Consider the following 25,618-nt stretch of genomic DNA (forward strand, 5'->3'; position numbering starts at 1 on the left):
TCTCATGAATAAATGAATATTTTTTAAAAATTAAAATTTAAAAATTTAAAAAAATATGTGTTTACATGAAGAAGCAATTGGAAAAATGATAATATTTACTCTTTAAAATGCAAAAGTACTTAGAGGATAAAATGCTGTCTTCACATATTTGAAAGATTAATCAAATGGTACTTAGCTTTATTTTTTTTTTAATTTTTATTTATTTATGATAGTCACAGAGAGAGAGGCAGAGACATAGGCAGAGGGAGAAGCAGGCTCCATGCACCAGGAGCCCGACATGGGATTCGATCCCGAGTCTCCAGGATCGCGCCCTGGGCCAAAGGCAGGCGCTAAACCGCTGCGCCACCCAGGGATCCCTGGTACTTAGCTTTAAAACAGTGCTTCTCCAACTGTAGTATGTATTGTTAGAGTGCAAGCCCTGAATCAGCAGATCTGGAGTGAAGATTCTGAATTTTTAAAAGGTTTCTAGGTGATGCTCATACTGCTGATCTAAGAACCTCATTTTTAATAGTAAGACTAACATGTAAAACTAGGAGTAATAGTGAGAAATGAGAAGGCCCTATCAGTTCAGGTAAGAAAGAGGTACATATCTTTTCAGGCTATCTAATATAAAAATACTCTGCCTTTTGAGAAAGTAAGTTTCTCTTTACCTTAAGTATTTGAAAAGGCTAGATAACCATCAGTGGTATTGAAGGGGAAATTATTAAATGAGACATATTGGATTAGATGACTTCTTAAGTCTCTTCTAGTTGTAAAATTCCAGTAATTCCATAATTCTTGAACAAGAATACTTATTTAAACTGTTTTTTATGCGTTTTCAACCTTAACTATGTTCTCCTAGGAAATTTTTTTAATGTATCTAAGTTGATTTTATACATAAAGATACTATCAAGAGAAGATGGGTTAGTCTTGGTATTTTTACAAAATTAAAGAATTCGGTTCTATATGCAGTTATTTATATAATGCCAGCTCCTGAGAACCAACATTATTGCTGAGGTAGGTCAAGTGATTTTTCACCACTGTTAGTTTGGTAGACATCCAATTATGGACAGGTTTTTAAAATGAAATAAGGGGATCCCTGGGTGGCGCAGCGGTTTGGCGCCTGCCTTTGGCCCAGGGCGCGATCCTGGAGACCCGGGATCGAGTCCCACATCGGGCTCCCGGTGCATGGAGCCTGCTTCTCCCTCTGCCTGTGTCTCTGCCTCTCTCTCTCTCTGTGTGACTATCATAAATAAATAAAGATTAAAAAAAAATGTTTAAAATGAAATAAAATGTAATATTTTGTATTTGGATGTATCTAAAACTCTTACCTAATTAAACTGGGTCTCAGAGACCTTATACAAAATTTGGTTTCTTGGGCTTAGTAGTGAAATAATTATAGACTTACCTGATTTAAATCAATGTCTTCAGTTGGAAAATGAGTTAAGTGGGCTAAGTAGTCTCTAAAACTTCCTTTCAACTCTAAATTTCTCATATCTGATCCTTTTCATTCTTCCTCAAGATTCTTAAAGTCACACCATCAGAAATGACCAGATTTTGACCTTTTAACTCTTAAGACTTTCGGTCTTACTTATTGCTATCCAAAGTTTACCTTCAAAGTAGAAGTATCTGTTAAGACCTAAAATCCATCCCAAATTTGAGAATTGTAGGATAGTGTTTATTTACAACATTAGATAGAAATTTGCTCTTAACAGTTGCATTAAATTTTTTTCTAATAAGATCATTATTTGTGGAATACTTTTTCTGTAATGTGTTAATTGGTTTGAATAGTCTGTACAGTCCAGAAACAACAACTGCCGTTTAGTGAAGCAGACAATACTTGATAAATAATACTTGGTTTGGTAAACAGACAATACTAATAATACAGTGTAATAAGTCCTGTGACAGGGATCTCCTCAAGGTGGTATGGTAATATGTATAAGAATTTTGAACCTAGGGATGCCTGGGTGGCTCAGCGGCTGAGCATCTGCCTCTGGCTCAGGGCATGATCCCAGGATCCGGGATCGAGTCCCACATCGCTTCTCCCTCTGCCTATGTCTCTGCCTCTCTCTCTGTGTTTCTCGTAATTAAATAAAGAAAATATTTTAAAAAAATAAAAGAATATTGAACCTAGAGATGCCTAGGTGTCTCAGTTAAGAGATCAACTCTTGATTTTGGCTCAGGTCATGATCTCAGGATTGTGAGATCAAGCCCCACATGGGGCTCTGCACTGAGTGTTGAGCGCTTGAGATTCTCTCTCCCTGTGCCCCTTCCCACTGGTTCACACACCCATTCATGCACCTGCTCGCTCACATACCTGCTACCTCGCACACACATGCACATACGCTCTCTCTCTCTCTTTAAAAAAATAAGGAGCTCTAGTCAGAAAACCTCATGAGATAGTAGATGAGCTAAGTCATGAAGAATAAATATGAATTATCCAGATAAAAGAATTAGCCAGATAAAAATTCATAAAAATATGAATTAGCCAAGATAATAGCAGCAAGCATAAGTAAAGGCATAGAGCCATGAAATAGACATGAAGATGTACTGTTTTTGAAGTGTAAGTTAGGAAAGACCATTAAAACTGGAATGTAGGCAGGTGTTTTAAGCCAAAAGATCTTGGCTTTGTTCTCTCTTGCTGGAGGTGGTGTAGATGGATTTTAAGCCTGGTTTGACATAAAACGTTTGGTTTTTAAGTACTTTGGATTTGAAAGAAATTGAACATAGGAACATAAGTGGGCTAGTTATTAGGCAAGAGATAGTCAAGGTCTAAACTGGGCCCCCACTACCCCCATATTCCACCACAGGAATCTCCGTGTGACCCCTTCAGTCTCACAACCAGCCAACCCATCTCCAGTGTGACCCTCACTGTCCCCAGTCATGATCCCTGAGTCCTTATGCTCCAAGTTGTGTTTAATGTAAATTTTCTGTTATTTTCTTTTACCTTATAGAGAGTAGTGAAGGGAAATATTAACTGACATAACATTTCTATCTGAAATCCTTGAGGAATATTTTCATGCAGTAACCTTTTTGTGCTTAATTTGATCTTAACAGAATTGGTATCTAGTATTTTTAGTACACTTTTTACTTAGTTCTTGATTGATCTTTTAATGCATTGTAAGCATTAGTTTTAAGGGTTTTTCCTATTAAAACATACATTTCAAGATGAAGAACATATATAAAAACCCTATTAAATTGCGAGTTTAAAAAAAATGAGAAATGTAAACAAATAAGTACCTATGAAAGAAAAAAAGTAAAATATAGTAAATGGAAGGTGAAAGTTCACCAGATGAAACAGTTCTTTAAGAAGTTTGAAAATACAGTAAAACTCTGAAAGAAAACTTTTTCAGAGAATCAGGAAGAGATAAAGTTATAGTTGCTCTGATAATAAAAAAAATACTGAGGAATACTATCTGTGATCTCCTTATCTTTGGGCAAGCTAAGTCAACAACTAATCTCAATTTTAAAATAGAGTTTTCCAAAACACACTAAAAAGCTACTCTAGGTAATAAAGGGAATACAAAGATACAAAGTCTTTCTTTACCTTTAAATTCCAGATTGTTGGAATTAGGTTTCTCTTTTATCCCAATGCTTTTCTTACCTTTATTATAGCCAAATGGGAGACAAAAGTATTAAAGATTGAATATGACAGAGAGACTAGGGGGGCTGATTGAACCTGTCAGTGAACAAGGAGGAATAAAGAATAAGACCTGTTTCTTAAAAATTGACTTCTATTGAACTTATAGACCATATAATAATATAGACTCTTTGGTATTTATACTTTATTTGAATTCACTTGATTTTTTTATAAATTATACATTGATAATATGTAGGAAATCACTGAGCAGAACCATGTCACATATAGGCAGTCAAATATATTTATCAAATCTAAATAAAGTTCTCTAGTCAGTGATTCTCAAGCAAGAGTAAGAGTTTTCTTTTCTAGGAAAAAAAAAAAAAAGGTACCAGAATGTCTGAAAAAGAAATTGTTTTCTCAAACACTACCATGTCCCATAGATTCTTGTGTGTCCCTGTCCTATGGAATAGAGTTTGAGCATATGAACTCTCTTCCTCTGCCACCTGAGCCCTGTTGAAACCAAAGAAATGTAGTGAACCACTGAAAAAGTGTCTTATAAATCAGAGTTGTATAGCTAGTTTTAAATTTCATTCTTATGTTACAAATTAGGTAGGGCATGGAATATGACCTTGAACTATATTGGAAAAAACTCTGGGGAATCCATTGGATTGGATTTTGTTTGAGCAGAGCGCTAGAGAGCTATATAGATCATAAAGATTTTTCTCTTTTTGCTGAGATATACATTAATATATAACATCCCAGTAGTTTCAAGCGTACATCATAGTGATTCAGTATTTATACAATATGAAATGATTCCCACAAAAAATCTAGTTACCGTTTGTTACTACAAAGTTATTGCAGTGTTACTGACTATATTCCCTATGCTATATTTTAGGTGGAGGGCATTAAGAGCTACAAACTTCCAGTTATAAAATAAGTAAGTCATGGGGAGGTAATATAGATCATAAAGATGTTTAGGGAAGGAGAATGAAATAGAATAGCCACTCCAAAAAAGATTCCTACAGCTCGTTACATTGTCAATATCACTGTTGATCTTGGGCTAAATTTCAATTCTAAAACAAGTATAAAAAGATATATATATATATATATATATATATATATATATATATATATTCCCTTACCTACTTTTTCTTTGCTTGCAGCAGCATTTCAATAATTAATTTGTGAATGTAAAAATGTTACTAAAGGATGAGGAAATCAGGGTATAAGCCTGTAAGAAAAAAATGTCTCACATCGGGTTATCATACACTGAAAGCATTACAAAGAAAAAAAGACCCTTCTATAAATTTCTGTACATCTTCCGTATCGATCTTAAAGGCTTTTCCTCAGGGTTTCATCCAGACTTCTGACCTCTCGATTCCAAGGACAGTTTATTTCCCTTGACTTCTTTTTGCCTAATAGTTGGTTCTCTAATAATGAATGGATAGAAGTATAATATCTAAACCAAAAGAATATGTGGTGGTCCTATTCTTCACTGTGCTATTAGACCAACTGCAGTATTCTAGAGGCCTTAGTTAAAGGATAGAGACAAGTTGGATGTGGTCAAAGGGAAGTGACGGTGGCAAGGGGAAAGGATCCAAATGAACCAAAATATAAGAGAAAAGAATTTAAAGGTAGAAAAAGACACATATTTTCACTCAGAAGACAGAATTAATTAAGGTCTTGCTCTACCACTTACAACATTGTATGTGTCATTTTAACTCTCTAAACTTTGGTATCATTTGTAAAATGGAAATGTAATGCCTGTCTTCAACTCACATGATTATTATGAAAATTAAAATAGGACATATGACAGCCCTGTGTGTGCAATATACTTTAAAAATATTAGAAATGTTTTAGCCTCAGCAATCAGACAACAAAAAGAAATAACGATAAATTGGCAAAGAAGTCAAACTCTTACTCTACGGATGACATGATAACTTTATGTGGAAAGCCCAAAAGATTCCACCCCAGAATTGCTAGAACTCATACAGGAGTTCAGCAACATGGCAGAGTATAAAACCAATGAACAGAAATCAGTTGCATTTCTATAACTAGCAATGAGACAAAGAGAAATTAAGGAATCGAACCCACTTAGAATTGCACCAAAAACCATAAGATACCTAAGAGAATAAACCTGACTAATGAGATAAAGGATCTGTACTATAAAAGCTATAAAACATTTATTAAAAAAAGTGAGGAAGAAACTGGTGCAGCCACTCTGGAAAACTGTGTGGAGGTTCCTCAAAGAGTTAAAAATAGACCTGCCCTACGACCCAGCAATTGCACTGTTGGGGATTTACCCCAAAGATTCAGATGCAATGAAACGTCGGGACACCTGCACCCCGATGTTTCTATCAGCAATGGCCACAATAGCCAAACTGTGGAAGGAGCCTCAGTGTCCATCGAAAGATGAATGGATAAAGAAGATGTGGTTTATGTATACAATGGAATATTACTCAGCAATTAGAAACGACAAATACCCACCATTTGCTTCAACGTGGATGGAACTGGAGGGTATTATGCTGAGTGAAATAAGTCAATCGGAGAAGGACAAACAGTGTACGTTCTCATTCATTTGGGGAATATGAATAATAGTGAAAGGGAATATAAAGGAAGGGAAAAGAAATGTTGGGAAATATCAGGAAGGGAGACGGAACATAAAGACTCCTAACTCGGGGAAACGAACTAGGGGTGGTGGAAGGGGAGGAGGGCGGGTGTTGGAGGGGAATGGGTGACGGGCACTGAGGTGGACACTTGACGGGATGAGCATTGGGTGTTTTTCTGTATGTTGGTAAATTGAACACCAATAAAAATTAATTTAAAAAAAAAGTAATGAAATATCTTTAAAAAAAAAAAAAGTGAGGAAGACACAGAAATGGGAAAACATTCCATGCTCATGGATTAAAGAAAAAATATAATTAAAATGTCTATGCTACCTAGAGCAAACTACACATTCAATGCAATCCCTATCAAAATGCCATCTACATCTTTCACAGAGCTGGAATAAATAATCCTAAAATTTGTATGGAACCACAAAAGACCCTGAATAGCCAAAGGAATATTAAAAAAGAATACCACAGCTGGTGTCATCACAATGCCAGGATTGTCACAATTCAAGGTATATTACAAAGTTATAGTCATCAAGACAGTGTGGTACTAGCACCAAAACACACACAAATCAATAGAGAACCCAGAAATGGACCCTCAACTCTGTGGTCAACTAATCTTCAACAAAATAGAAATAAATACCTAAAGGGAAAAGGACAGTTTCTTCAATAAATGGTGTTGGGAAAATTGGATAGCCCTATATAGAAGAATGAAACGGAACCATTTCCTCACACCATACACAAAGATAAACCCAAAATGGATGGAAGACCTAAACATGAGACAGGAATACATCGAAATCCTAGAGGAGAACACAGGCAGCAACCTCTTCAACCTCGGCTGCAGCAACTTCTTGCTAGACACATCTCCAAAGGCAAGCAAAACAAGCAAAAATGAACTATTGGGACTTCATCAAGATAGAAAGCTTCTGTACAACAAAGGAAACAGCAAAACTAAAAGGCAACTTACAGAATGGGAGAAGATATTTGAAAATGACATATCAGATAAAAGGCTAGTATCCAAGATCCATAAAGAACTTACCAAATTCAACACCCCAAAACCAATCCAATCAAGAAATGGACAGAAGATATGAACAGACATTTCTCCAAAGACTTAAAAATGGCCAAGAGACATATGAAAAAATGCTCCACATCTCTTGGTATCCGGGAAATACAAATCAAAACCACAATGAGATACCGCCTCACAACAGTCAGAATGCCTAAAATTAACAAGACAGGAAACAACAAACAGGATGTGGAGAAACGGGAATCCTCTTACACTACTGATGGAAATGCAAGCTGGTGCAACCACTCTGAAAAACTGGAGATTCCTAAAGAAGTTAAGCATAGAGCTACCCTGCAACCCAGCAACTACACTACTAGGTATTTTCCCCAAAGATACAAAGGTAGTGGTCCAAAGGGGCACCTGCACCCCATGTTCATAGTAGCAATGTCCACAATAGCCAAACTGTGGAAAGAGCCAAGATACCCATCAACAGATGAATGGATAAAGAAGATGTGGTATATATAGACAATGGAATATTACTCAGCCATCAGAAAGGATGCTTACCATTTGCATTGATGTGGATGGAACTAGAGGGTATTATGCTGAGTGAAATAAGTAAATGAGAAATAGACAATTACATAGTTTCACTTGTATGTAGAATATAGGAAACAGCCCAGAGGATCATAGGAGAAGGGAGGGAAAACTGAATTGGGAAGAGATCCAGAGGGAGGAAAACCATGAGACTCTTAACTTTAGGAAACAAGCTCAGGGTTGCTGGAAGGAAAATGAGTGGGGGTTAGGGTTATTGGGTGATGGGCATTAAGGAGGGCACGTGATGTGATGAGCAATGGATGCTATATGCAACTGATAAATTGTTGACACTACATCTAAGACCAATATATGTTGGCTAATTGAATTTAAGTTAAAATATATTAGAAGTGATAACTGTGGGGTGATATGCTAATTAGCTTAGTTGTAGTTCACATTTCACAATGTATACTTAAATCAATTTGTACACCTTAAATATATACAATTTTTAATTGTCAGTTATACCTCAGTAAAACTGGGGGGAAATGGTGGCTCCGCATGTGCACAGACCATACAGGCATAGACCATATTTATTAAGTACTCAATAAATTTTGTTACAGTATAGAAGAAAAGAACATACTAGTGTATTAGTATTGCTTTGGGGAAATACATTTTCAATATACTTTTAGGGTATCATGTGAAAGAAGACAGATTTGCTCTGAATGGCTCAAAAGCCGAACTAAGATTCGTGAGTAAATGCTGCAGGGAGAAAAATCCCAGCACAGTGAAAAATAATTCCCTAGTTTTCAGTATTTTTCAAGTGTAGGATGGTTTATTCTAAGAGGTGGAACATTCCCTATTCCTGGGGGTGTTTAGGTATACTCTTGGCTGAACACATGAAAAAGATAAAAAGCATACTATGGATCACATTTGTTAAAAAGCAGCTAGATCACATTTAAGGTCCTTTCTATTATTTCATGATTATGAATATTCAAGTGTTTTCTCAGTTTCCCTGAATCTGTTTTCTTTATTACCTGTATTGTCAAGATTTTATAGTCCACAAATCACTCTTTTTTCTTTATGATCATCTGGATTAATTTCTTAATACCACTTCTCTATATTGATTCATATTATTTTTACTTTTTGAAAGATTTCATCATATATTCCTTTTGTCTCTTCATGACCATCCCCTGTCGTCATCAACCCGTCTGACCCAATATGGACCCCAACATGCCATTGCCTTTTCAGCATAGGTTGACATCTCCTTTATGCAGTACATCAAAAAATCATATTTTTATCCTTTTATACTTAAAAATTTTAAGTCTTCATATGTATGTTTTAACATGCACACAAAGTTGCCTCTCAGTCCAAAATTCCTTTTAGAAAGGTATTTTTTTAAACAAGGAAGTTAAGTTTTTTTTACCTTTTAACCTGTTTCTGGTAATTGTGAAAACGACAACACCCTATTACAGTTGCCCCTTGAATAATACAGCTTTGAACTGCATGGATCCTCTAATATAAAGATTTTTTACAGCATAGTACTATATATGTATTTTCCTTATGATTTTCTTTATAACATTTCTCTAGCTTTATTGTAAAAATGCAGTATATAAGGTATAGTATATGTGTTAATTGACCATTAATGTTATAGATGTGTTAATTGACCATTAATATTACAGATAAGGCTTCCAGTCAACAGTAGGCTATTAGTAAAGTTTATTGAGAGTTAAAAGTTATATGCAGATTTTCAGCCACACAAGGGGTTAGCACCCCTAACCCCTGTGTGAATAAAGGGTCAACTGTATTTCATTATTTTGAAATTTATGATAATTCAGAAATAAGTTGTTCAGTATTTTTTTCCCTTAAACTCTTTAGGAAAAATAAGTAAATTACTGTAATAAACATGATTGTAAGAAAAATCTTTAACTTGCTTCAGTAAATACTTTTCAGTTACTTTAGAAGCATCTCCTGACAATGAAACAAATAAAGTATAATTTAGAAATTGTATTTCTTCATAACAAGATAATGACATTTTTAGACTAGTGTAAATTAATATTTTTTAGAAGTAATACTATTTCTATTCATCATTTATGTTGGTCTCCTGTACCATTATTGTGGCTTATATTTTATGTCCTGCAGTTTTTATGTAGCATGAATTTATAATCTCTATTTATGTTCATAAGATTGTAGAAAACTGCTTTAAAATCTTAATATCTTGTAGAAAACTGCTTTAAAATCTTAGTATCTTCTATAGATTTTATATTTATATTTGGCTGGTTGTGTAAAAACACGTAAACCAGTTTACTGCTTCTGGTATATACTCAAAACCAACTTTCTTAAAACGCTGTATAGCTTCAAAGTAACTGGCTTTTGCTGTCTTTTGTAAGGTTATTTGTACCCCAGCTTATTTTTTTTTCCTTTGAAAAGCCTTGCAGTAAGAGAATTTCTTTGTCTGGATGATCCACCAGGTCCATTTGATAGCCTAGAAGAAAGCAGGGTAAGTGCTGTATTATATATCACATGGAAAGGGGAACAAATAATACAGTACAATAACTATATTGTTTCTTGAATGGAATAGCAAACAGCAAAGTATTATTAATTTTAGAGCATCATAGTTTTACACAGAAAGCTTCTAATGTTTGGGTCAAAGGTGTCTTTCATTGAAATACATGAACCTACTTCAGTGAAAAAATAAAAGTTCATACATGTCATGCCATTAATGGAGCTCTGAAATTAAATCTTGCTTTTTTTTCCTCCTTTTTTTTACTATTTAAAAAAATCATAAGGAAATTTATTTTACTACATTTAAAAATGCTATTTGTATGCTGAGTTTTCTTTCATCTAAATGTCAAAGAACCTACAATTAAAATCAATTAAAACTTACCTTCAGAAGTAGAGGTTATTGTCTTGTTATCAATTCAACTCTAGCTTGATGCTCCTCAAATTACGGTAATTGACGTGTTAGAGTGGCCTGTTTCTTAAAGCATTTGGCTAGATTCACAAAACAGATTTTGTTATAGTAGATTAGCTAGGATTTTACGCAAGTTTTTTTCCCCAGAATGTTCAATGGCATTTAAATGGAACAGATTTAATTGGTAGATTTGTACTGTTTTCAGTCAAACTGAATCTGTTCTTTGTATTAGAGTGAATGCCATAGCTTTTTGGAAGCAGCTTTATTGAAGTAAAATTTTCAACCATTAAATTAGCTCTTTGCTATTCCATTGTAAATGTACAATTTAATAAAATTCAGTAAATTTGTAGGACTGTGCCACCATCACCATAATTCCATTTTAGAAATTCCCATCACCTTGGAAAAAGTTCCTGCAAGCCATTTTGCAATCCATCCACACTCCCAGCTCCAGACAACTACTGATCTGCAAATTTGCCTTTTCTGGATATTTTATGTAAATAGAGTCATAGTGTGTGTGTGTGTGTAATCAGTATTCAATATACATATTCTTTTACAGATACACTATGCATAACATATAGTATCCAGTATATAATCTCTACAGTCTCTTGTTTAGCATCATGTTTTTGAGGGTCAACCGTATATAGCCTCTATGAATATTTAATTACTTTTTATTGATGAATGGTTTTTCATTGTATGTATATACCACATTTTGTTTATCTAGTTGCCAATTGTGGGACATTTGAATAGTTTCCAAATTTGTGCTATTTTGATTAATGCTGCTGTGAACAATCTCGTAGAAGCTTTGTGTAGACATTTGTTTTCATTTCTCTTGGATTAAACAAGAAATGGAACATTTGCTTATATGGCAAATTATGTTTAACTTTTTAAAGAAACTTGCAAACTGTTTTTTTTTTTTTTCTTGCAAACTGTTTTCTAAAGCAGCTATACCATTTTATATTCCCACCACTAGTATATGAGAGTTCCCATTTATCCATGTCCTCATAAACATAATTTATCTGTCTTTTGGAGTATAGGCATTCTTACGGGTGTGTGGTAGTATTTTACTACAATTTTAATTTCCATTTCCCGAGTGTTTTATATTGGTCACTTTTTTTTTTAATATGTTGATCAACTTTTTCATGTTTTTTTTTTTTAGCCATTTATGTATTTTCTTTGATGAATTGTCTATTTAAGTCTTTTGTCCATTTTGTTTTTTTTTTTTAAGTTTGACTGTTTTATTGACTTGTAAGAATTCTTTATTTTGGATATAAGTCCTTTACCAGATATTTGATTTGCAAATATTTTCTCTTGATCTGTATGTATCTTTTCATTTTCTTAATTGTGTCTTTTAAAGTACTAATGTTTTTAATTTTAAAAAGGTTTATCACTTTTTTTATGGCTTATGCTTTTGGTATTGTATCTTTACCTAGGGGCACATGGCTGACTCACTCAGAGCATCCAGCTCTTGATCTTGGGGTCATGAATTCAAGTTCCATGCTGGGCATGGAGCCTACTAAGAAAAAAAAAAAAAAAAAGACACTCTGCCTAACACAGGGTAGAAAACAAAAGTTTTCTCCTTTTTTTTTTCTAGAAGTTTTATAGTTTTTAGCTCTTCAACTTAGTCTTTAATCCATCCTGACCTGATAGATATTTATAAGGTATGAGGTAAGGATCTTAAGTTCCTTACTTGTAGATATCTAATTTTGTCAGTACCATTTATTGTGTTGGCACCTTATCAAAAATCAAATAAACATAAAAGATTGGGTTTGTTTCTGGACTCTTAATTCTCTTCAATTGACGTAATTACCTATCTTTATGCCAATACCATGCAGTCTTGTTTATTGTTTATTACAGCTTTCTTATGGTTACTATTTATCTTTTTTCCTTTTTTTTTTTTTTTTTTTTGCTTTCAGTTTGTGAATTTCTAAGGTTTGTCACTTGTATAAAGCATATAGTTGGGTCTTGGTCTTTTGTTCAGTCTGACATCTTTACCTTTTACATCTGCCATTTTGCAATTCATTTTCTATCTATCTCCTCTGTTTTGGTCCTCTTCCTCCTTTACTGCCTACTTTACATATTTTTAGTATGCCAGTTTGATTCCTCTGTAGAAATCTTTAGTCTTTTATTTTTTAGTGGTTGCTCTGGTATTACAGTATGCATCCTAACACTACTTAAGAGTAATACTTAATTCCAGGGAATTATAAACTTAGCTCCAATATATCTTTTTCCTCCCCTCCTTTGTGTTGCTATAATTACATATTTTTTTAAGTAAGCTCTAGGCCTAACATGGGGCTCAAACTCATGACCCTGAGATCAAGAGTCACGTGCTCTACCAACTAAGCCAGCCAGATATTAATATTATTAAATATTTTAAATCTCTATGTCATAAAAAAAAAATCTCTATGTCATAAACCCAGTAATACAGTGTAATAATTATTTCTTTATACAATCTTTTCACTTATGAATAAATTAAGAAAGAAATGAGGAAAATGTTATCAACTCTTTCATATTTATCGATATATTTACCATTTCTAAATGCCTCTTCATTTCTTCCTGTGGATTGGTGTTATCACATTCTTTCAGCTTCAAGGCCTTCCTTCCTTGAGTACCTTTTGTAAGGCAAAGCTGATACCAACAAATTCTCAGTTTTTGTTCATCTGGGAACGTTCATTTGTGAAGGAGAATTTTACTGATTTTTTTTTCTTTCATTACCATGTGTCATTCCTCTGTCTTCTGGCTTCCATTGTTTCTGATCAAAAGTCAACCTTTATATTGTTCCCATGGACGTGATGAGTCATTCTGCCTTTGCTACTTTCAAGATATTGTTTGACTTTCAGCAGTCAAATTATGATATGTCAAGGTGTTTATCATAATTTGGCTTCATTGAACTTCTTGGATTTGGCAGATTAATGCTCTCCATCAGACTAAGGAAGTTGTTGGCCATTACTTCTTCAAATAATTTCTCAGTCCTTTTGCCTTTCTCCTTCTGAGATTCCTATTACAAATTACAAACACACTTCACATAGTACTATATGTTTCTGAAGTGCTGTTCATGTTTTTCAGTCATTTTTCCTCTGTTCTTCAGGCTGAATAATTTCTGTTGGACTATCTTCAAGCTCACTCATTTTTCTGTCATTTTAAATCTGCTATTGAGCCTCTCTTGTTAATTTTTCATGTCAGCAAATGGGCTGATCAACTCTAGAATTTCTATTTGCTTTCATTATTATTATTCTATTTCTTAATTGAGTCTATACTATGTTAATTACTATGGTTTTATAATCTCTGTATCTAGCAAGACAAGCTTTCCTTTCCTTGTTCTTCTTCAAAATTGACTATTTGTTTTTCCATATGAATTGTAGAATCAACTTCTGAGTTTATGAAAGATCCTGGTGGTATTTTGTTTGGAATTATAATACATTTACTGAAAAATTTTAAAGAGCAGTCATTATAGAATGGAATCTTCCTATCAACAGATCTTTGCTTTATTTAGGTCTTTTTTAGAAGTCTTCAATAAAGGTTGAATTTTTTCTTTAACTTTTAGAGAAAGCAGTAGAATTTATTCTTTATGGGTTTTTTATCATAATTGGTATTTTATTATCTTCTAATTTATTACTATTATATTTTCTATATATTTTATATGTTACATATTTGGTGAGATCTCTCATTAGTTTGTGGATCCTTTTAGATTTTCTATATATATAAAATCATACCTTCTGAAATACTACCAGTTATGGTTTTTCCTTTTTAATCCTTAATACCTTTTATTCCACTTTCATATTTTTTGTGTGTATGCAAACTGGGATCTTTGCAGTTAAATAGAAGCAGTTATGGCAAACATCTTTTCATTTCTTACTAACTTTAATAATTCTATATTTCACCATTGAATATGATGTTTCCTACAAGCTGTTGGAAGTTGTGGGTTGTATTTTTTTATGCCTTTGCTTTTGGGTTACAGAAGTTCTATTCTTAGTTTGCTAAAAGGTTGTGGTATGTGTATGTTATCAATGCTTTTGCTTCCATCTATAAAGATGATCATATGGGGTTTTTTTAATAGATAGCATGGTAAATCACATTCATAGATTTTCAAATGATAAAACATTCATTTCTGAGGTTAACTCATTAATTCAGCATTTTTTTAATTGCTGGATTTGAATTATAATGCATTTAGAATTTTTATGATATAATTTTCCTCTCTGCTATTGTCACTGGATCCGGCATCAGGATTATACCAATCTTATAAATAGAGAAATACTCTCTTTTTCTTTTCTCCAGAACCATTTGAATAAGATCAGTATTGTTTGTTCCTTGAGTATTCATTAGAACTCACCTGTAAAACAACCTGAGTCTGATATTTTCTTTAGTTTGTTTTGTAGTTTTATGGGTAGATTTTTTAACAACTGATGGTTTCTTTCTTTTTTTTTTTTTTTTAAGATTTTATGTATTTATTCATGAGAGAGAGACAGAGAGAGGCAGAGGAAAAGCTGGCTTCCTGCAGGGAGCCGGATAACAGGATTCCATCCCAGGACCCTGGGATCACGCCCTGAGCAGAAGGCAGATGCTCAACCACTGAGTCACCCAAGTGTCCCAAAAAACTCTTAATGTATCTATAATTACCAAAAGTAGTATACTAAATTTACTCATTATGGTTGGTTATTGAAGTTTTTTTTTTTTAATTCTGTAGTTGAAATATACTAGTGAATCATTCCTTTTATTATTAGATAGTGACCTTTTTGTGCCTAGTAATGTTTTCCACTTGAAACACATTGCTCTGAGATTAATAAACTGTACCTTTTGTGGGAGAGAAAGAGCAGATTTGCCTGTTTGCCTTATAAGTATTTTTCTATCTTTATATTTAAAGTGTGTTTCTTGTCGGCATCATAGAGGTAGATTTTTTGGGTTTAATGCAAACAGAAAAATCTGTTTTTAAACTGATGAGTTTATTGTGATGTGTCCAGTAATTACCAATATATATGTATTTATTTCTGCCATTTTATCTTGTACTCTTTATTTACCTTCCTTTTTCTCCTTTTCTTCCTTTAATATATTTAATGAGTTTTCTCTCTTTCCTTTTTCCCTCTACTTTTGGCTTCTAAGCTCTGTATTCACTGTCTTTTATTTAATGGTCATATATTGTTCTCATCAAATAATTTAGAACCATTATTGTTTACAGCCTCCCCAAAGTGAGCCAAGCTTCCTTTGATTTACCTGCACGTTTACCACTTTGTTTCCTCATCATTCCAAGTTCTTTCATATCAGTCTTTCCACCGGGGCTCAAGTAACTGCTCTTAAAGTACATTGTTTAATAGTTCTTTCAGTGTTTGTGTGTTGGTTTAGGTCTTTAATGTCTGAATTTTTTTTAAATCTTGCTCTCATTTTTGAAGTATGATTTAATTGGGTCTAGAATTCTGCCTTGATAGTCATTCTTCTCAGTGCTTTGAGGTCTTTTCCATTGCCTTTGCTGTGAAACATCTATTCACAGTTCATTGTTGTCTCTTTCTAGTACACTGGTTTTTTTCTTCCTAGTATTTTAGAAACCTCTTTGATTTTAGCATTTGCAGCTTTACTGTCTTATTTGTGATTGGTGTTTACTTCGACTTCCTTTTATTCTTCCCAAATCTGAAAATACTAGTATTTAATCAGTTCTAAAAATCTTTCTCCTGTTTTCTCACTGAGTATTGCTTCTCCACATTCTCTCTGGGTTTTCTTTTTTTTTTTTTTTCTTTTTTTTTTCAGAAACTCAATTTATAAATATGTGTGTTATTTTCCTTTTCCTTCATGTTGTCTGTCTCCATCTCCCTATGCGTCATTCTTCAATGAATAAATTCTGTAATTTTCTTAGTTCTAGCTTCTAGTTTACTATGTTGCATTCAGACAGGATTATTCTACTGTCTGATACATCCATTAAGATTTTAATAATATTGACTATACTTTTCATGTTTTGACATTCTATTCTTTTGTGTCAAGTATACCTGATATTTTTTAGTAGTGGCTTTTAAAAAATATTTTAAAGTCATTATACATGTTCATATTTTATGGTCTTTATATAGTAATATGCTATCTGAAGTTTATGGAATTCTAATCCTTCTTTTCAGTGGATGATTTCCTAGTGGGTTTTGTAATTTGGGATTATAATTTTTTTCTTTTTTTTATTTAAGATTTTATTTATTTATTCATGAGAGACACAGAGAGAGAGAGAGAGAGGCCTCTAGAGACACAGGCAGAGGGAGAAGCAGGCTCCATGCAGGGAGCCTGACGTGGGACTCCATCCCGGGTCTCCAGGACCAGACCCTGGGCTGAAGGCGGTGCTAAACCGCTGAGCCACCTGGGCTGCCCTGGGATTATAAATTTACTTTGATTAAAACTTTGTCTCCAGGAAACCTGAACAGCCAGAGTTGAGGGTATATCCTTTGTTTGCTTGCTTCTGCAGAGATAACTTGAGTATCATTGATCCTGGACCTTTTTTTTTTCTTTCTTTTTTTTTTTTTTTTTTTTTTTTGCTAATTTCTAAGCTTGGTTGTTTCTGACTAATTATGATAGTATAAATTCAAACCAAAATCCACAGAAAGCACTGGCCCATGGTTATAGATTCTTCAGGGAAGACACTTCTTTCCCACCTAAAAGCCAAGATGAAACAGTCTTCTTTGATGCATTTTTATGTTGATGAATGAGTTTTGTTAATGGCTTGGCTTTTTAGAGTTCTTACTTTATTCCTGAGTATCTCTCTCTGTTTTTGTTTGTTTGTTTGTTTGTTTTTTGGGTTGTTTTTTTTTTTTAAATCACTAGCCTTAAAATATGCCTGACTCATCTCTTGTCCCATCTTGGTGTTTAAAGTTCAAAGTTAACAAAAAGCTATGTCAGTGCACCTGCTGGTGGCACTTGTTTTCATTCCTCTTTGTTTTTGTTCTCTGTGATTTACCTCTGTTTCTTGCCCACATTTAAAATGTTGAGTTTTTAGCTAGATATTTTATAGCCAGAGGCCTTAGTTTGTCTGGTCACGCATGCTGTTATCAGTGGAAGTTATGTATGGTTCATTTCTTTTTTTTTTCTCTGTATTCCTACATTCTATTGGCATGATAGTTGAAAACTGTTTAGTTTTTCCATAATGTGCATATACCCAGATCTTTACATTGGGAGTGTTTGTAAGGTTCATCTTATGTCATTAGGTAAAAAAGCCACAGAATGAAATGTATTATATACGTCCTTCTATATAAAGACAAATATTTGAGAAACTGAAAGTAATTCAGTTGGGTGGAACATGGGTTATGCAGAGGACCAGAGGAAAGGAAAAGTAAATACAGCAAGCTCTGAGGTTGGGGTAAAAGGCATATGTTACATCATAAGGTACTTCACTTGCCAAGGTAAGATATTTGGCCTTATTATTTAGGCAGTATTAAATCGTAGGTAACATGATAAGATCTGTTTTTAAGAAAGCCAGCTCAGGGGATCCCTGGGTGGCTCAGCGGTTTAGCACCTGCCATTGGCTCAGGGCCTGATCCTGGAGTACCAGGATCAAGTCCCACATCAGGCTCCCTCCATGGAGCCTGCTTCTCCTTCTGCCTGTGTCTCTGCCTCTCTCTCTCTCCCTCTGTGTCTCTCATGAATAAATAAATAAAATCTGAAAGAAAGAAAGAAAGAAAGAAAGAAAGAAAGGAAGAAAGAAAGAAAGAAAGAAAGAAAGAAAGAAAGAAAGAAAGAAAGAAAGAAAAGAAAGAAAAGAAAGAAAGAAAGAAAGAAAGAAAGAAAGAAGAAAAAAAGAAAAAAGAAAGAAAGAAGAAAGCCAGCTCAGATTGCAAAGTGAACATGCCTATTAGCTTACTGGTGTTATAATTTGGTTCAGAACTGAAGACTATAGAAATGAGAACAAATGACAGAAACACTAGAGGTGTTGATGAGGCAGTGGAGGTGAGGAGAAGAGCAAGGTGGAAAGATAGTTATCTTTGGGCCATAGAAATTAGAGAAATGGAGTGATCTGAGATCCCTGCCTGGTGGCTTTGATAATGAGGCTGTATAATAGATATTCCATTGCAAATGCTGTTTGACTTGCCATTGGCACATCTAATTGAAGACGACCAGTAGATATATGAATGATGTCTATGCACTAAGGAAAGTTGTTGGAGATTAACAACAACAAACCACATTGGAAGTTGATAGGATATGTAGAGATGAGAGCTGAAGTGTTCACAGTAAGTGCAGTTGCCCAGGGATGGCATATAGAACAAGAGAGTATATAACCAATGGCAAAACTTTGATGAATGCCCACATGCAAAGAACAAATAGAAAGCTGGGCAGCCCGGGTGGCTCAGCGGTTTAGCGCCGCCTTCAGCCCAGGGCCTGATCCTGGAGACCTGGGATCGAGTCCCACGTCGGGCTCCCTGCATGGAGCCTGCTTCTCCCTCTGCCTATGTCTCTGCCCCTCTCTGTCTGTCTGTCTGTCTCTCTCTCTCTGCCTGTCTCTACCTCTCATGAATAAATAAATAAAATATTTTTTAAAAAATTAAAAAAAAAAGAAAGCTAAAAGCAACTGTCAAAGTTAACAGGTTGAACCAGAAAGTTTTATGGAGGCCAGTAAAATAGGATTCCATTAATTTTTTTAAAAAAATTAGGTCAGTAGTGACAATGAAGTCAAGAAAAAAACAATACTTTGGGTTTGATGATTAGAAAGTCATTGTTAGCCTTTGCCTGGGCATAGTTAGTAGAGAAAAAGAGAGGGAAGCTCCTACTTTAATGATTTTAGAAGTAAATGAGGAGCTAAATTTGAGTGATAAAAAACTTGTGGAAAAAGTTTTGTTTTGAAAGGAAGGGGATGAGTTAGTAGCTAGAGACTCATGATTAAGAGGGAGATGAAGATGATTTTTTTTTATGGTGAAATTTTTAGGATTTACTTAATCAACTTCAGTCAAGTTTATTAACTAAATTTTGGGTCCAGGGGAAGGGGAAAGGTTGAAAAATTAGGAGGAAGTGTATCTTCCAGAGGAGGTAGGGTAGAAAGGTAACTTGAAGAATCATGTTCTTGAGGAAAAGAAAAGGAAGCAAATGTAGTTGGGATTCAGGGAGTCAGTGGGTTTCTTGTTTTTTGTTTTCTTGTATAGGAATCAAGATCATCTGCTGGGTTTGGAATCAGCGATAGTAACACATTTTAGGAGACTTGCCAGGAGTGAAGGTTTAAAATAGTCACAGAGAAGACATGACAAAGAGTGATAGATAAATGGGAATAGTTAAAAGAATTGATCAGCAACACTGGAAGCCTCAGGATAAGTCACCCACATTTTTTCATGACATTTTTTATGGTAGTATGATTTTGTTTGTCCTAATCTTTATTTCAGCAGTGTTTAGTATCCTGGGTATGAAGGAGACAATGTCAGTTTTGAATGAATATGGAAAAAGAAGCAAAAGGATAGCAATGTTGAAAAAAACTTGGCATTATTTAGGTACTATAGAGGAGATTGTTAAAATAGTATTGCTCTGAGCTAATACAAATCAGTAGCCACAATTTTTAAAAAAAGTAAGTTCATGTAGGACTAGGCAAAACTAGATGAAGGAGAATAGAAACTTAAACAGTAGTTATTGGTTATTTTTTCCCCCAATTCTATGCTAGTGGGTTATCACATATTCATTTCAAGCACCGTGGCTTTCTGCTTAACAATTCTCAAGAAAGGGGATTTGTAGTTAAAAGTCTTGCAGATAGGTTGGGACCTAGTGTCAAGATAGAAGAGACCAAAAAAGATGAGGGAAGAGAACAGATTGTTTGGGCTGCACACATATTATTTTGATTATGTCCTTTGACTCTTCAAATAAATGCTCTTGAGGAAGATACTGTAAAAGTAATTAATTTTATTTTTTCCTTTTTTGTTTGTTTTTAAGGCTTTCTGTGAAACTTTAGAAGAGACAAACTACCGTTTTCAAAAAGAACTACTTGAAAAACAAAAAGAGGTGGAATCACTGAAGAAACTGCTGAATGAAAAGCAACTTCATATAGAAGCTCTAGAAAACAGAATCAGGTGTATTGTGATACTTGCATTTTTAGCCTTATTCATTCAACTCTTCATACTCTGGGCTAAACATCTTTTGTATTTTAATATGATTTAGAAAATTCTGATTCCAGAAGTCTTAGACTTTTGATGTACTTTTTTATAGATTAGGAAAATTGCCTTTTGATAATTTACTTAGAAGGCTGACCATTTAAAGGATGGGAAGCATCAGAAATAGAAGCCTATAGCTGTTCAAAATAAACATTATTCATTTTAACCTATTTAAATACTACCTTTGTTTCTAGTCATATTTTCACATATGAAAGTTGTAGTTTGCATTCTTGTCAGCATATATTGAATTGATGTTAAAATCATTTTACATTAATCGTAAGTACTAATTTCTCTGTTGACTCCACATTAAAAAAAGCTGAAGACCCCCAAAGCTACATGTACTCACAAAAATAAACCAATATATACTTTATTTCTAGAAAATAACTTGTTGCTATAATTTACTTTTAGGACATTGTCTTTAGAACCTGAAGAATCACTACACGTGTCAGAAACAAAAGGTGAACACATCCCAAAGGTGGAGTCTTCCGCATTTGAGGTTGATCAAGATGTTTTGCATGAAGAATCTGGGTAAATAATATTTAGTTTATTATAGCTTGATCATCTAAATAATTAGAATTACTCAGTGATACTCCATAGAGTTTTGTTTTGTTTTTTTAATGAACTCAGTGATATTGTAAAAGAGAAGGACTATAGACCTCCTAGACTGTCTCTAAAAATGAGTCTTTCGCATCTAGGCTGTAAATATTACTACTTTGAAGATATGTCTAAATTAACTATTCAGTTAATTAATAAAGTTTGTAAAGTTTGACAAATTAATATCCTTCAGTCTTTTTCCATTCAAAAAGTGGGATACCATAATAGCAACCAGCCGGCCTACCTAACAGAAATGATGAAAAGATAGTATATTTGAAAGTACATAGAATATTTATTACTTATAAGTTCAAAGTCATCATTAATACTTTAGTGATAGTTAAACTGTAATTATGAAAACAAATTTTATGTGGGCACAGGTCATTATAAACTGGACTTTTATTGATAAATGGTAGTTGAGAGAGCTGAAAGAGTTAAAACTATATCTCCAAAGGTGTTGTCTGGTACTGACAACTTAAAAATATTAAATTTCTGATCAAATATTTAAATATTTCTTTCCATTAAATATTTTTTTAATTTATTAATGAGAGACACACACACACAGAGAGAGAGAGAGGCAGAGACACAGGCAGAGGGAAAAGCAGGCTCCATGCAGGGAGCCCGACGTGGGACTCGATCGATCTTAGGTCTCCAGGATCAGGCCCTGGGCTGAAGGCGGCACTAAACCGCTGAGCCACCCGGGCCGCCCCCATTAAATATTTTTCCATTAATATTTAAATATTCTCTACATTAGATGAAAAAAAAATTTAAGGTAATAATGAAGTGAAATATCTAATGTCTTCATTGTCATGTTTCTCTTTTTTGCAGAGCTGATGATAAGCCATGCTTAAGTTTTAGTGAACCTGAAAATTCTGTATCAGACATAGAAGTAGCAGAAGTGGCATATAATGGAGAAGAAGACTAATACATGACAAGCAGTTCCTTCCATTTATGTTTCAGCAAATTTAGAATATTTAAAATGAAAAAAAGACTGAAGCATTTCCAGAAAACAGAAAGATTGCACATGTATAAAGTTTACATAAAGAAAAGGTTTTTAAGTTATCGGGATAGGAAATGTATTCACTGCTGCTTTAAATTGTCTTTTATCCAACCTTTGTATTTAATACACTAAAAAAAAAAATCTAGTTAGAGTTGTTATCAAGATTGACATTCTTAAATAATGTGCATAAATTATTTTGGTATTTTGCCAATATATTGCTCCAGACCAATGTCTGCTTGTGTACTCGTGTGTGTGTGTGTGTGTGTGTGTGTGTGTGTGTTTGTATTTAAAATGCCAATTATATCAGTTACATGGACATTAATTGCATGTTGCTACCTGGTTGATATATATACTTCTTTGTAACTCTGACATGATATATTTTCATTAGTTTAAATCAGCAGTAAAGACAAATTAAGTTTTAAATATTGACGCGTTTACCATCTCTAAATAAAAATTGCCTGTTTGCAATGTTATTGCTATTTAAAAAGAAGAAAACTTTCTAATACCAAAGGAAAACTATTTGAAAGACCTATAGTAACATATAATAACATAGCTAAAGTGATAAAATAGCCTTGATTTTAAAAGCTAATTCAGTATCAGAATACCATAATAGGTGTCCCAGTTTATTATAATATGTTGTACTTGTTTATTTATTATCTTTATCTTAAACCTCTACCTGTAGAATCAGTGAGTTTTCCTCTTTCAGAATACTACCTCTTTTTGCTAATCAAGGTATACTCTTTTGGAAATATAGATTCTAAGCAAATAAGGAGTTATATAAAAAAAATAGAGAATAAAAAGCCATATATACTATAATGTTCCTAGCTACATTGACTCCTGGGATTGCATTTATATGTCTCTATATGTGAATATGTTGCTCTAATGTATTAAGGCTGATTTTCCTTTTAATATATTTAGCCAAGTGATGCACTTTATGATAATTAAACTCTTTTGTGCCAAGTTTAATTGGTAAATTTCTTTAGTAAATGGAGTTAGGAAAAAGAATTATGTAGTGCCTTCACTATTTCACTTTTTACAGCAGTCTGCTAGGGTCTATGAGTCAGCTTTATGAAAAAGTGTTTCAGATTTGCTTACAGTTCTTGAAAGTGCCTTGTTTCATTTTTACACTATGAAGTTACTCGTTTACTTTCTATTTCCACTGCTTTGCAAATTGCTGTTAATAAGTGTTGTAATTGTGCTAGCATTTTGAAATCCCAGTTGGTGTATTGAACTGCATGTGCTTTCTAAAAGGTGTGGGAAACTTACTGGGGAAGCAGAATTACAATCTCTAGTTTTGTTTTCTTCACTATCTAAAAGTTTATCAGTATCTTGATGTACACATTAAAATACGGTTTTTAAAAATTCCACTTATGTAGACTAAGTGGTCAAGTGGCTGTTGTTAACTTTTGATCTGAAACAGAGGCTGCTTCTTACCAAAGTTCAAAAAAATTTAAAAGCCTTTGTCAAAATGCACAAATATGTTCTGTCTCAGAGTATTTTCCACAAAGTATACTAGAAATGTGTTTACTATCCTGGGAGAGAGAAAGAATATAATAAACTATTTATTCATTTCAAAATATCCTGGGCTTGAAAAGGTTTAAAAAGAACAATCCTTTAAATTAGTATCATTTTTTAGTGTAATGACAAGATGATCTTTGCTAAATTCCAGATATTCACGTGCTACATACATGTCTGTTTTAAAATGAACCATACACTTTCAAAATCTGGCCTTTCGGGAGATTGTATGTAAAGTTTTGGATGGGTGAAGAAAAACTCTTGTTAATTAATAAAACCACTATTTATATTTAGAATTTACTTTTTTTACTTTTATGATGCATTTTATTCCCAGTATTATATTCACTTAATAAATTATTTTTTCAGTACAGCAGTAGCTGTGTTGTTTAGATCTTGAATACCATTTTCCCCTTCAATTTCAATGTCCTATTACAAATTATTGTAAATTTAATTATACTTAACTGCTGCATTTCACAGATGTGGAATGAGTTTATGATATATTTTTAAGTTTACACTTTATATTACTGATCATTTTAAGTCTGTGACTAGGTGCACACTTCAAATGTAACAGCCAATATTAATTAAAAAATGAACATAATTCAAACAGGAAACACTTCTGTGAATAATCTTTTAACCTTTTAAAAATTAAGTTCATGTATGGGTAGCAAAACCATAAACCAGCATTTTAAAATGTGCTTTAATTTGTCTACGATTCTGAGATTAAGTATTTAATCTATGTAGTCTACTTCAACTATGTGTGATATTAGAAGGGAGCAGTTGCTTTAGGTCTAAAAATAATTTGTCTAGTTTGAAATATGTTTTGTTACTTACAGGAATAGAGGAGTTTGGGGATTATGTTATAAATAAGTGTGGATTCCCAACTAGTAAAGAGAGGAATCTAAATTGTATCCTCTGGGAAATTTTCAGAAAGCTACATATTTGATCCACATTTTAGTTCTTCCAAAAGATAATAGAATTATTTTTACTGCATTGCACTTCTGTGCTATTGGCTTCTACTAGCAAAACAATCATCAGAATTTGTATTTTCAACATGTGTTTTTAAGGCTAATATCTGCCATTCCACACAGTGTACCCTTTATGAGGACTCACAAGAGAAGATTCTCTTAAATCTCAGCAGTAAAACCTGTGCTTTTCTTGAGAATTGATTTGTTTTTATCTTAAAGACTGTATTACTGTCTTTCTCTTTTTTTATTTGTTTTTTGGGCAGCCTTAAGTGAAATTGTAGCTCACCTGTAGCTACCATATTAGAACCTTAGGAGTTGTGCTTTTGTGTAGTAAACATAGCTTTATTTTTCTTATTTTCTCAACCCCAGTTTTCCTCCCTATTTGAGATCTCCAATTAGAAACAGATGTACTTTGTTCTGATAAAGTGTCAGATTTGAATGATATTTTAGACTACATTAGGTAAGAACTTGTCATAGCCTGTACTAACACAATTACTGCACCATTAAGGATGGCAGTAATTACACAAAACTAAATTATCCTTCCCTTTAAAAGATGTTCTTAAGTAGGATTAGTGAATATGGAATGCAAATTTAGAAATGCTAGCTAGTAGTAAGCTATAGGTAGGTTCTTGGTCAAGACACAATATTTAAAAAAAAAAAAAGACACAATATTTATAAACTCAGACTATGGTTTTTTTGTTGTTGTTGTTTTTTTTAATTTTTATTTATTTATGATAGTCACAGAGAGAGAGAGAGAGGCAGAGACACAGGCGGAGGGAGAAGCAGGCTCCATGCACCGGGAGCCCGACATGGGATTCGATCCCGGGTCTCCAGGATCGCGCCCTGGGCCAAAGGCAG

At 33.6% G+C, this 25,618-nt stretch overlaps 1 protein-coding gene across 3 annotated transcripts in view; it reads left to right on the top strand.

The window, feature by feature from the left end:
* The window catches only part of SNX16 (sorting nexin 16), a 40,462-nt gene extending 15,966 nt beyond the window's left edge, over positions 1-24,496 (top strand). For all 3 annotated transcript variants that reach the window (XM_041769489.1, XM_041769491.1, XM_041769490.1), the window contains 4 exons: positions 10,127-10,196; positions 20,472-20,608; positions 21,098-21,217; positions 22,109-24,496. In XM_041769489.1, the coding sequence (XP_041625423.1) occupies positions 10,127-10,196; positions 20,472-20,608; positions 21,098-21,217; positions 22,109-22,205 (424 nt within the window). In that variant the 3' untranslated portion in view covers positions 22,206-24,496. The remainder of the gene's footprint in view (positions 1-10,126; positions 10,197-20,471; positions 20,609-21,097; positions 21,218-22,108) is intronic.
* Positions 24,497-25,618: the final 1,122 nt, after the last annotated feature.

Source organism: Vulpes lagopus, chromosome 9 (genome assembly GCF_018345385.1).
Source record: "Vulpes lagopus strain Blue_001 chromosome 9, ASM1834538v1, whole genome shotgun sequence".
Lineage (NCBI taxonomy): Eukaryota > Metazoa > Chordata > Mammalia > Carnivora > Canidae > Vulpes > Vulpes lagopus.